At 62.2% G+C, this 12,412-nt stretch overlaps 2 protein-coding genes across 2 annotated transcripts; both read left to right on the top strand.

Moving 5' to 3' along the window:
* Window positions 1-787: 787 nt before the first annotated feature.
* On the top strand, window positions 788-2,443 carry LOC118988944 (lymphocyte antigen 6D). The gene is made up of 3 exons (XM_037049022.1): window positions 788-897; window positions 1,615-1,713; window positions 1,898-2,443. The coding sequence occupies exons 1-3, from the start codon at window positions 846-848 to the stop codon at window positions 2,146-2,148; spliced, it is 402 nt and encodes a 133-aa protein (XP_036904917.1). The 5' UTR covers window positions 788-845; the 3' UTR covers window positions 2,149-2,443.
* A 5,518-nt stretch (window positions 2,444-7,961) lies between these two features.
* LYNX1 (Ly6/neurotoxin 1) lies at window positions 7,962-10,571 on the top strand. The gene is made up of 4 exons (XM_037048640.1): window positions 7,962-8,096; window positions 9,025-9,211; window positions 9,422-9,523; window positions 9,714-10,571. Exons 2-4 carry the CDS (start codon window positions 9,160-9,162, stop codon window positions 9,908-9,910), a joined length of 351 nt encoding a protein of 116 aa, XP_036904535.1. The 5' UTR covers window positions 7,962-8,096; window positions 9,025-9,159; the 3' UTR covers window positions 9,911-10,571.
* Window positions 10,572-12,412: the final 1,841 nt, after the last annotated feature.

Raw genomic sequence — 12,412 nt, 5'->3', positions numbered from 1 at the left:
TTCTGTCCTGGGGTTACAGGGGGCCGACTCGGAGCCAGGACCCCTCACGCCAGGTCTCTGATGCCAGCCTGGAGGGGCTACTGTCTTGTGGAGACCAGAGAGCAGTTGCCCAAAGGTGGGCAAAAGCAGCTTCCCATGAAGAGAGGGAGCAGAGGGCCCCTGAGCAGAGCCGAGGGAGCTCTGAGCTGAGGGGCCCCGGCCCTGGTGGGAGGCAAGGTGATGGAGACAGGAGGGCTTCCCCTACACTGAGGGGTCAACTCTGTGCCCCCCTGCCACCTCCATCCCCCTGACTCCTGCACCCGTGCCAGATCCTCCTGGCTCGCCGCTCTGAGGGCACACCCAGCAGCCACACCTGCCCACCTGCCTGTCACCACCCCGAGTTCTGGCGCCTCAGCAAGACACAGGGCTTCACTGCAGTCCTTTGCCAGGGTCGACCCAGTGACTCTGGGCCCAGAGCCCCAGAAGGTAAGTCCAGCAGCTGCCGGCTGCCCACCTGTGAGTGGGCACAGCCCTGGGCACCCTCGAGGCACCTGCCCAGACCCTACCCTTGACCCTGTCTGAGGGCGAGGAAGGCCAGGGAGCCCGTGGAAGACGAGGACAAAGTGACCCAGGGATGGACGGAGGGCTGGAGGGTGGGAGCTCTGGCTGGGAGCTGCAGGGCCAGCCGAGGGGGCCTGGCAGACCCCAGCCTCGGGGGAGGGGCCAGTGGGCATGGGTAAGTCCCTTGGGTATGTCCCTGCCTGGCTGGCGGCCCACCCAGCCAGCTCCTCCCACCAGCCTCCGCTGAAGCTATAAGGTCTCCAGGGAGGAGGGGCCCTGCTCCCAAGTTCGTGGGCGTCAGCGAGATGAAGACGGGCTTGCTGCTCCTGCTCCTGCTGGCCGTGGCCGCTGGCCCAGGTGAGGGCTGGGGGAGGGGCTGCGGCGCGGGCGGCACTGGGAGCCTGGAGTTGGGGACCCTGAGGCTCCGGGAACCCTGGGCCTGCAGGGCACTCTCGACTCAGAACTTCGAACCACCCCACATCCTGACTCATCCAGTGGAATCAGGCCCCCGTGTTTAGAACCAGAGGACCCCAGACGGCCCCAGGGATCAGCGCTCTGCGACGCGGCGCATGCGCAGCTGTCTTGAGAAGCACCCCCAGGGAAAGACAGGGTCATCTGGCCTCTGCCCCTCCCGGTCCCCAAGCCCCCCAGGACAGCCATTCTCCCCACAGGCTCAGCATGGCCGAGCAGGCAGCCCCCGGGGCCCTGGCTCACTCTCAGTTCCTTGGAGGGCCCCGGCCCCTGGGGTGGGAGCCTCGGCGAACTCCCAGGACTCTCACTCTCCTGGATGCCTGTGGAGAAGGGTCTCCAAGGCGCCCCCTATCGGCCACTTGCTCACTGGTCCTCTAGCAGTGCCCTGCTCAGTCCCAGGGTCCCAGAGGACAGAGCCTGTCACCTCTCCCCTGCTGAGGCTGTGCAGGGCAGGAGCCCCGGCAGGCCCCGGGGGGCCTCTGTGGCGCTGGCCAGAGAAAAGAGCAGCAGACAGCTCTTGTCCCGCTGGGGACCCAGGCCTCCCGTGTCCCCGAGCGGCCACCCTGGGGTTGGCCGAGCCCCTGACGCCCCCTGCCCCGCCAGCCCGGGCTCTGCGGTGTCACGTGTGCTCCAGTGCCTCCGACTGTGAGAAGGCTCAGACCTGCCTACCCTCCTCACGCCACTGCAGGACCCAGTTCAAGGGTGCGTGACTTGGGGCGCCCCCAGGGTTGGGGGGCTGTTCCGGGGAGGTGGGGGCAGTGATGTCAGCGATGGTTTGGTCGCCATGGCAATAGGGGCTGGGAGCCGGGAAGGGTGCTGTGGGTGCCAGTTGGGTGGGGTGTGGGGCCCAGTGGCGGCCAGTCCTGACTTCGCACACCACCCACAGTGGACGCTCTGAGAGGGAACCTGGTGGAGAAGGACTGCGTGGATTCCTGCACGCCGGACACCTACCAGTTCGGCCAGGTCAGCAGTGGCTCCTCTAGGACCCTGTGCTGCGAGTCGGATCTGTGCAACTACCGGGGGCTGCTTGGCCACGCGGCCAACCGCGCTCCCGCCCGTGCCCTGCTCTCTGGCAGCGCCCTGCCCCTGGCGCTGGCCCTGGGCCTTCTCACTCTCCTCTGGGCACCCCGCCTGTGAGTCCAGGGGAGGTCCTTTCCCGGGACATCCACGGCCCACCCCAGCTGAGATGGGGGCCCCGGGACCCTGGGCTGGCAGCTTCCTCGGGAGGTCTGGGCCAGATCCTGCAGGCACGGAGAGCCGGAGAGCCCCACCCCCTTCTCTCTCAGGAGGGGAGAGCACAGCTCCCTGGGCAGAGGGAGGGTGGGGACAGGCATTCTGACCCCCGCCCCCCGTCTCATATCCATTCTGTTTGGTTTCCCCTGTGTTTTTTTACTCAAAACTTCAGAGGAATAAATGATTAAGAACCAGTGTCGTCCTGTCTCGCCCTTCCAGGAGTGGGGGCTGGGAAACCCAGCCACACGGGGCCCCAAATCCCAGTGCCAGTCATGCCTGAAACGCCATGCCACTGCTTTCCTCAGAGGGCACATGGCCCTCCCTAGGCACCGCCTCCCATGCCCAGAGCAAGAGGAGGAGGAGGAGGAAGAGGAGGAGGAGGGTGCTCCTGGGGGAGGCCTGAGGAGCAGCCAGGGCAGCGGGGCTCGGGGGCCCTCCCGGGAGGTCAGGCCCCTACCACGCAGAGTGGTCAGGGAGGAGGGACGGCCCTCTGCCCCTGAACATCCTCCAGACCTCGGTCCACCAGTCCCCAGAGAGGTCTCCTTGGGGCATCCCAGGCTCAGCTGCGTCTTGGATCCACACAGACACTGCCCAGCATGGTTAGGGTGGGTCTGGGCACCTGGGGTCATCCCTGCGACGCACCTAGCAGTCCCCTTGACCACCTTCACCCCAGAGGAGAGAGGCGTGTGTCTGTGTGTGAGTGTGAATAAGTTGAGTGTCAGTGAGTGTGAGACCATTTGGGCTGGGAGCCAAGCAGGAGCCCAGCCTCTGAGGACCAAGATCTGAGCCCTCTGCCTGGGTTCTGAGCAACCCAAATCGTTGTGCCTCTGTGAGTGCCCAGGATCCCACAGAAGCCCAAGCAAGTGGCCTTTCTCTCCCGGGAGGACTCAGGGTGGGCAGTGGCTCCACTTTCTGAGCAGCTACCACACTCTCCCCCATCCCTGTGGTCAGAGTCCGGACTCCCTCCCACCCGCTGGTCCCCTTGGCCTGAGCAACCTGTGGCGCCCCTACCCCTGGGAACAGTGGAGGGGTGGCAGCTGGGGCGGAGGGGTCAGTGGCCTTTGCTGACCCCGGGATGAGCCCTCACCTCTTACTCCCCATACATGGTGAGCTGAGTCACTGCCCACAGTCCCGGTGGGACGCCCTGCAGCTCCGGACCTTTGTGAGTGCAGCGGTGATGTGAGACCTTCGCTGCCACTGTGGAACCCCTCCCTGGAGGGCGGCCCATCCCAGCCCTGCACGTCCCTCTACCTCTTAGCCCACCTGCCAAGGGTCACCTGGCTCCCACCTTGTTTTCACCAGTGACCTTGAACCTGGCTCTATACTCCCAGAGCCTCGGTTCCTGCCTGGGCCTTTGGTACCCACCTGGAAACCAGCACGCCTCAGTGTCACCTGTGCCTGAACTTGGTGCCCTGGAACCCTCTGCAGGGTGGCCAGTTTCTCTCCCCTTGGTGTTCCCAGGGGCTGTGAGCCCCTGCCCCACACCCACACTGTCACAGGAACATTCTGAGGGGCAGGGCCTGGGCCAGCATGCCCCTCCGTGGCCCCTGCAGAGCCAGGCATTGGGAGAAGCCCATCAACAAGGAATGGCTGCCAGGCTCTCTGGGCCCACTGCCTACAGGTGGGTCTGAGTGGCTGGTGACCCAGGGACGTGCAGGCCACAGACCATCCTCATTTCTGCCAGTGGGGGGAAGGCAGGGACAGCACCTCAGGGCGCAGGGGAGGGCGCTCCATGCTGGTCCAGCTCAAGACGGGGCAGCAAGTGCATCAGGGTGCCAACTGGGTCCCCCTCCCTCAGGCAGCAGGCTGGGGACTGGGTGCACGGAGAAGAGGGGTGGGCTGCCTGACCCCGAGGCTAGTCGGTGGCCAGGGGGTGGGGGCTGGCCAAGGGGGGTTGCTTTGTTTGGAAGGCTTCCGTCTGTGGTGAGGGATGCTGGCCTGTAGTTGCTTCCCTGGAATGTCTGAGCCTGTTTCAGGGACCGGGGGTGCCGGCGTCCCAGCTGCAGGGGCCCGTCCCGTAGCTGCCGGGCGGGGTCGCATGACCTCGGTACTCTCTTTCTTTAAGTGCTTTGTACAGTTCACTGGGGCTCTCCTCACGGGAAGATTGTTAACTACGACTTCAAGTATTTCAAAAGACAGAGGGATAATCAGCTTACAATCAGGATGGGGAAAAGTAAGTTTGCAGCTGTTTGTGTGGAAACATAATGCAATAACGCATGAGTAGAACCGACTTTGGCCCGACCCTTTATTGGTAGCCGTGTCTTTGAAGGAGTTTGCCCACGTCATCTCAGTTACAGTGTCGATTGGCCTAATGTTAGTGATGGTTCCTTACCATGCTTTCTCTTCTTTTTCTGTTTTCCCCATTGTTATCCGTTTAACATTGTGACGACCCTTTGGAATGTCCTCTTTGTCCTTCTAAGGCTGGTGATCATCTCTCTTCTCTCCCATCATTCTGGTGAGGGGTTTTATAATCGTGATATTCTCCGAGAATTGACTTCTAGTTTGAATGATCTTTTCTATTGTTTTTATTTCATTGATTTTTTTTTGCCCTGTTTTATTTTTTATTTTGCTCACTTTGGGTTTGATTTGCCTTTTTTTTTTCTTGTTGCAGTTGTTCAGACTGAAAATGACTAAAAGGCACCTTACTAGCCCTGGCTGGTGTGGCTCAGTGGGTTGAGCTCTGGCCTGTGAACCAAAGGGTAACTGGTTTAATTCCCAGTCAGGGCACATGCCTGGGTTGTGGGCCAGGTCTCCAGTGGGGGCGCGCGACAGGCAATCACTCACTGATGTTTCTCTCTCTTTCTCCCTTCCCCTCTCTAAAAATAAACAAATAAATACTATTGTAAAAAAGAAACCTTACTAAAGTGTCGTCGGGGACCAGAAGGGGGCGCTCTCACACCTACGCGCGTGCGCATGGCAGTTCCAGGCAGAGGTGTCAATCACAGCCCGAGAGAGGAAACGTCATTGGGAAAGAATCCTCAGTGACAGGTTCAACAGGAAGAGAGCACGCGGCATCCACTGCAGGAAACCGACCGCCCAGCAACTCAGCCAATGACAAACCGGGCAAGTGCGCTTTCCTCCCTGGACTTCCATGCAAACCAATCTCTTTCAACTGCCCCCTTTTTCTCCGTAGAATATTATTCCTTTCCTTTCCTTTGGACCTGCCAAGGGTCGCTTCTTGCAAGTGACCCTTGAACGACACGTGTTTGGACCGCGCCATCCTCGAATGCTGAGGGCCGACCGTGAGCTGTACTCAGATTTTCAGCTGCCCGGGTGGTCTGCGCCCCTAACCCCCTGTGTTGTTCCAGGGTCCGCGGTACCCCAACGGAGCAGGTCAAGGTGAGTTAGTGTCCTCGCACCTCCTTTATCCTTTCTGACGTTCTGTGAACGCGCATTCTGTGTTGCACGCCCCCATTGGGGACCTTCTCACAGTGGCCTCCTCAAAAGCAGCGTTGCGGTCTCTGCCTGTAATCCTGAATTCTAGTTTTCTCCTTTCCATCCCAGCACGTTTGCCGGCTCCGGGTGTTTGGAAGCTCCGTCTGGCGGGTAGACATTGAGGATGGTTCTGGCCCCTAAGAGCTGAGCCTTGCGGTCACGAAAGGCTCCTCTTCATTCCTGGCTGTGCTCTTTGCTAAAACCCACTTTGCTTCAGGTTCCCGTGGTCACTCCCGCTTTCTTTCGATGGGCGTTAGCACGGGAAATCTTTTTCCACCCTTTGGCTTGTAACCCATTTGTGTTTTGTGGGTGCAGTGGTTTGTCTGAGTTAAACACAGCACACACTTGGCCCTTTCTCTCTTTGGCCCTCCTGACACCCTCTGCTTTTTAATCGGGTGTGTGAACCATTTCGTGCATCTCAGTGGGGGTGGGCTCAAGCCGTGTGAGTGGGACTGGTGAGGTTTAAAGCGCTGAGCTGGCCACAGGATGGAGGCCATTTCCCCCTGAGCTTTCTACCTATGGCCCCCCTAATTCAAGCTTTCCCTCTCCTCACATGGGCCGACTCCTCCCAGGCTGGTGTGAACTCCGAAACCATCTGCCTCCACCTCCCCACCGCTGGGCAGGTTCCTCAGGGGTGAGCGAGCACCGATGGGCACTCAGCTGGAGACTTGGGGACCCTCTGCTCGCCCCCAGCTTTCTCGCTGGCAGCTCTCTGTGCTGTGCCCCGCCCCGTGAATTCCAGCGGCCCTGGCCCCCAGTCTGCCTCCTCTGTCCTCCGCGGTGGCCCATGGCTCCCTCATCTGGTTCCCGGAACTCCAGGGTCACTGCCCCGAGTGCCTGGGCGCAGGGCCTGAACGCTGTTGCCTGGGGGTGTTCGAGCCATTTCTAGTGTTCCTGGCAGAGCAGCCAATCCCCTTCCCACCACTTCCTCGAGACCTGATGCTGAAGCCGTGGGCGTGCTCTGGCCTTGCTTGACCTGTGTGCTTGTTTGGTGCCCCATTCAGTGCAAGCTTATCGGACGAGGGGGAGAATGGTGGGGAACCTGCCGGTCGTGGTGCCGACTGCATCGACAGCCGGGACTGGCGGCCTCTCGGGACCGTTTGGCAAACAGAGACCCCCGTCTGTCCAGAGAGATTGCTTGCTCAGCTCTGGAAGCGCCGTGCCTAGGGCCTCCAAATGGTACATCTCTTTCAAAGGGGGGAAAAAAGGAATTTTAGGGTCCTTGTTTTCTTTGAAAGGACTGTACATTTTTATTTATTTTTTATTGATTTATTTTGATTTTTTTTCTCGAGAGAGAGAGGAAGGGAGAGAGAGAGACAGAGAGAAATGTCGATTTGGTGTCCACCTACGGGTACACTCATGGGTTGATTTCTTGTATGTGGCCTGACCAGGGATCGAACCTGCAACTTTGGTGTATCAGGTCGACGCTCTCACCACGGAGCTCCTGGCCAGGGTCTGCATTTCATTTCTCACATTAAAACAAGAGAAAGTATGCTCTGGCTGGTGTGAGTCAGTGGATTCCCAGTCAGGGCTCACGCCTGGGTTGTGGGCCAGGTCCCCAGTAGGGGGCGCAAGAGAGGCAACCGCATACTGATGTTTCTCTTCCTCTCTCCCTCCCATCCCTTCTCTCTAAAAATAAATAAATAAAATCTTTAAAATATATATAAATAAATAAAGAGGAAGTTTTAGGGCCTGTGAAAATCTTAAATTTTGCCTGAAACAGAACAAACGCTGTTAGTGCAGCTATGTAAAAAATTATTTGATATGGATATAGCCGTGGTGGGAGGGGTCCAAGACTTGCTTCCGGCGCTTTGCCACCGCGGAACAGGAGTGGGGACTGAGGCCCAGGGGCTCTGGGTGACTTGCCGAGGTCGCACAGCAGGTAAGCAGGGCGCAGCGGGGGCCGGGAAGGCTGCGTGCGGAGTCTGCTGCCGCAGTCACCACCCCGCCCCGCTGCAGTGCGGTGAGCCGGGATGGAGGGATGACGGGTGGGGCGGCTGGTGGGCGTGGAACCAATTCAGGGCCGCGGCGTGGGTGAGTGGGCGAGGCGCCCGCGGCGGCACCCAGGCGAGCAGGGGGCGAGGCCAGACCCCCTGGAAATGACCCGGGACGCGTCATGGCGCTGCCAGTGCGCCCGAGGGCCGAGTGGGTGTCCCTGCGGCGCCGCGTACTCCCCTGGCAGGGGCTGGCTGTCCGCGACGTCACAGCGTCCGGACGCCGGGGCCGGGGTCTGCGCCGCGCGGGGGAGAAGAGCTCGCAGGCGGGCGGGGGCGGGGCCGGGGCGGGGCCTGTGCGGGCTCTGGAGCTGCAAGCCCGCTGCAGCGGCGCGGGGGCCGGCGAGGGCCGGAGCGGACTGCTCCCGGGCGTACGGACCCCCGCGCTGTCACACCCACGGAGGGGCCGGCGAGCGGCCGCGGGTGAGTCCCGGGCACAGCGGGACCTCCGCGCGCTGAAGGTCACGGTGGAGGTCACCCGGACACCCACCAGCTTGGCACCCCAGTCTTCGGGGCGGGGTCCGCGGGAGAGGGTGGGAAGCCCGCAGTGCAGGCGGCGCCTTACTCAGGCCTTAGGCGTCCCGAATCGACACCCGGGAAATGGGTCGTGGAAGCTGGAGCTGTTCTCGGGAACGGGAGTCTGATTGAGTCCCCGGGGCTTGGGACCTGGGGCTGGAATATCCCCGCGGAGGGTGGGGAGTGGTAGTACAGACCGCCCCCCCCCCCCGCAACCCAGAAGCGGGACATCTGCTCCGTCCCCCGCAGCACACCCAGACTGGGCAGTTCATCCTGCTGTCCTGCCAAGTGCCCTCCTGGAATGCATTCAGGATGCATCCCACAGTCTGGATGTAGTTCATGGCCGCCGGAAGCTCCCGCAGTGGCTGGTTCTCAGGCCTGAGAGCCCGTGCAGGGTTCCGGAAATCTTCCGGGAGAGCGGACCCCTGTTGGGCCCCACAAATAGAGGGAAGTGGGGGCCCCATGCAAGGGCAGCCCCGGAGCAAAGGAGACTGGGGAGCACTGAGGAAAAACCCACCCCCGGGCCCTGGGCGGGAGTGGGCTTTGTGCCAGGCTCCCGTGGGACCCCTGCATGAACAGGCACTGTGTAAAGTATGGGTTTTGGCCTGGCACCCAGGGCCCCTCCAGCCTCCCCTTACCCCACCTGCCCCTGCAGTCTGCACCGCTTTCCTGAGCTGCAGGACCGGGCCTCTCTGGTTGCCTGTCCCCACTCTTGCTTGGGCTATTCTTGAGACTCCTTCCCCAGGATACCTCCCTGGTGCCCCCGCAGAGTGGGTGGCTCCTTTGCCCGCTGGCACCCTGGCCCAGGCCCCTCTCCTTGTCCCCCTCTGTGCAGGGCTGCAGTGCCACCAGGAGACCAGGGGCTCCTGGAGGGCCGGTGGTCTGTGCCCCACCCCAGCCTCACCTGCGCTGAAGCAAGGACCGGCTGCTGCCGGCTCCCTACACCCACTGTGCTCTCCGCCCCCCAGCCATGGCGCCCCTGCTCGCTCTGGTCCTGATGGCCCTGGTGGGCCTACCTCTGGGTGAGATGGATGGAGGAGGGGGGATGAACAGATGGTGTTTGTGGGCAGGAGGGCTGACAGTGGGGAGGAGGCCAGAATTCCCACTGACCAACTCTCCTTCCGCTCTTCTGCCCTGTGGAAGGTGATGGGGCCAGGGGGTCCCACGGGTCTCGGGACAGGCCTCTCCCTGTTCTGAGACCCCTGTGCCCCCCTCACCTCCGGGACACCCAGCGCAGGCTCTGGACTGCCATGTGTGCACCTACAATGGGGAGAACTGCTTCAATCCCATGCACTGCCCGGCCATGGTCAGCTACTGCATGACCACACGCACCTGTGAGTTGATGGGATGGCCTCACAGGCCTGCCTGGAAGGCAGAGGGGGAGGCTCCCACCTGCCCCAGAATCCCTTTGGGAGCCCCTGGCTGAGAGGGAGCTGCCCTAATGGCCCTGCATGCAGGGGTTGGGCCACCCTGGGGCTGGGTGGGGACCCCTCTGGGTCCTAGCCAGCCGCCTGCTCTCCGCAGACTACACGCCAACCCGGCTGAAGGTGAGCAAGTCCTGTGTGACCAGCTGCTTCGAGACCGTGTATGATGGCTACTCCAAGCACGCCTCCACCACCGCCTGCTGCCAGTACGACCTCTGCAATGGGGCCGGCCTGGCCGCCCCAGGGACCCTGGCCCTGGCCCCCATACTCCTGGCCATCTTCTGGGGCCTGCTCTGAAATCCTGCCTGCCCTCCTTCCCCCTAGGACCCACTTGAGGACAGAGCTCTGAGAGGCACATCCCTACCCTCTCACCCTGCCCACCCTGCCCACCCTCTGCCAGGCTGAGACTCCCCCAGCCACAGCCAGGACTGTCCGTAAGAGGACCCTTGACTTCTCTGAACCACCAAGGGGCCTCCGTCCCAGGCAGGGACATTTCCATTTCCAAAGGCTGATGTGGGATGCAGGCAGCTGGCCTTGGTGGGAGTTTGGTCCTCCTCTGCCCCACCCAGCAGAGAGATGTTCGCCCCCCACCCCCAGGCAACCCTGGGAGCAGTCGTGACGTGAGGGCCAGGTGAGGGAGGCCTTTGTCCCCCATTGGCCCCAGACAGGAGTGCCAGACGTGGTCTCACATAGGATGAGGGTCTCGAGCTCTGGGGGTTCTTCTGGAATGCTGCTCCTGCCCAGTGTGGGACGCAGCCCAGTGCTTTACAGACCAGCTCCCTGCCAGCCACGGCCGAGCCGTGCAGCCCAGGCACAGAAGAAATCCCCGTGTCATTACCCAAGCAGAGTGGACAGGCTGTGGCTACCCCCCCTCAGGGAGCCTAGCTTTGGGTGTGAAGGGTATCTCCTTTACTTGTAAGTAAATAAAATTATGTGGACAACCAGGTCTCATGCTGGAGCAGAGCACCCAGGCTGCACTTTGAGTTCCCTAACCAGGGGGCGGGGTCCTCGGCCTGTCAGGCCCCTCCTGCCTGGGAGGCTGTGTCCTGGTCAGGGGAGGGATCCGTCCCTAGTCCCTAAGTGCACAGCCAAAGCCTGGAGCTGCCCCACTCCACCCACCAGGGGCTCTGCTGACTCAGAGGTGGGGCTGGGCAGGCCTGCAGGACTATATTTGCTTGGGCCCGAGAACTGACACCGGGCTATTTTGGGCGGGGAGGGCGGGGAGCAGGGTGATGGGCCACCCCAGGTCTGGTTTTCAGGCCCCGCCGAGCCACTCGGAGCGCAGTCAGCGACGAGGGGGCTGAACTGCAACCCTGCCCCAGAGCAGATGTGGTTAGAGAGCCTCGGGCAGCGGGCGAGCGTCCTGGGGGTGGGGGGCTGGCAGCAGGCAGGGTCGGGCCTGCCAGAGGAGAGGAGACCCCGGAGGGTCGTGCCCCGGCCGCCGCCGGGGCGCTGACCAGCACGAACCTCTGCACCCTCGCTCGGGGTGACTGCCGTCCGCGCGGGCTCGCTGCACGATGCCGGCGGAACAAGGGCGCGGCCAGCTGGCCGTGGTCCCGAAGGCCGGCCACCCTGGCTATCCGGAGCTGGAGCGAGAAAGTCCGTGCTCCCGAGGTTGGAGATCCGGTGGAAGGCCGGTCTCCCACTGCGGGGCTCGGTGAGGACTGGGAAAGGACCCTGATCAAGCCGTTTAGGGTTCTGAGTGGTGGGGTAAACTGTCCTGGATGGCCCCCGTTGAAGAGACGGTGGGTCTCGCGTGAAGTTCCTGCCCGCAAGGTAGTCTTTGCCCCCGTACGCTCCGGGGAACCGGAGGGGTGGAGCGCAGGGGAAGGGGGCGTGGGCAGAAGCCCCGAGGACCCGAACAAGAGCCCCGCAGCGCTGGGGGAGCCTCGGCCCTCCCGGCACGCCTGCTTCCCCTGGTGGTGACGCGTGTGCAGACCGGGCCCTCCAAGCAGCACGATTTCAGCTCAAACTGTGAGCCTCCGAGACGCCGGCTAGTCCTCGGGGTCGGGCTCGTCCGTGCAGTCTAACTGGGAGGAAACCGGTTCCGCAGCTGCCTCCGGAGGGAGGTCTTCACTCCCGAAACAGGGGTATAAGACACGTTCTGCCGGGTGCCCCCCAGAGCAGGGGGCGGTGAGCAGGGCCCACGTTGGGCGCCTGGCGCCTACTTGGGGTTCCCCAGAGGCTGCCAGAGACCACCTCACAGGCAGGCTGGGCAGGAGGCCCTGCCGGGGGCAGGGGTGGGGGGACGGAGAAACACAGGCTGAACCCCTACCCTGGCCCCACTCTGTGAACCCTGACACCAGTCACTCACACGTGGAAGAAAAGGGGCCACACACAACCTGAGCAGTTCAGGGGGGCCTGCGTGGCAGTCCGACACTCAGACACCAGAAGTAACCACACAGGACGGTCTGAAGTTAAAATGCAGTAACCGAAAGCAGTTCACGCCAGGCAGTCACGTCCCACGCTGGCATGGTTCCCTAGGGCAGACTTTGCCTCGATCTTGACCTCCATGGACCTGTCCGTCTCCCTGCTGTCTCCCATCCCAACACACCTTGGGGAAGGGTGCAGCTGCCACACCAGGGCTGAGGCCACAGATCCCCTCACTGTTACTATGCTGTTTCTTATTTAAGGTTTCATTTATTTATATTTGGAGATAGGGGAAGGGGGGTAGAAAGAGGGAGAGAAACATCAGTTGGTTGCCCCCAACAGGGCACCTGGCCCGCAACCCAGGCATGTGACTGGGAATTGAACCAGTGACCTTTTGGTTTCTAGGCCAGTGCCCAACCCACAGAGACA

The sequence above is a fragment of the Sturnira hondurensis genome, unplaced genomic scaffold, assembly GCF_014824575.4.
Source record: "Sturnira hondurensis isolate 20B ecotype Veracruz unplaced genomic scaffold, ASM1482457v3 Scaffold0006413, whole genome shotgun sequence".
In the NCBI taxonomy this organism is placed as follows: Eukaryota; Metazoa; Chordata; class Mammalia; order Chiroptera; family Phyllostomidae; genus Sturnira; species Sturnira hondurensis.
The sequence above is the reverse complement of the archived record's forward strand: the minus strand, read 5'-3'. Positions and strand labels throughout refer to the sequence as shown.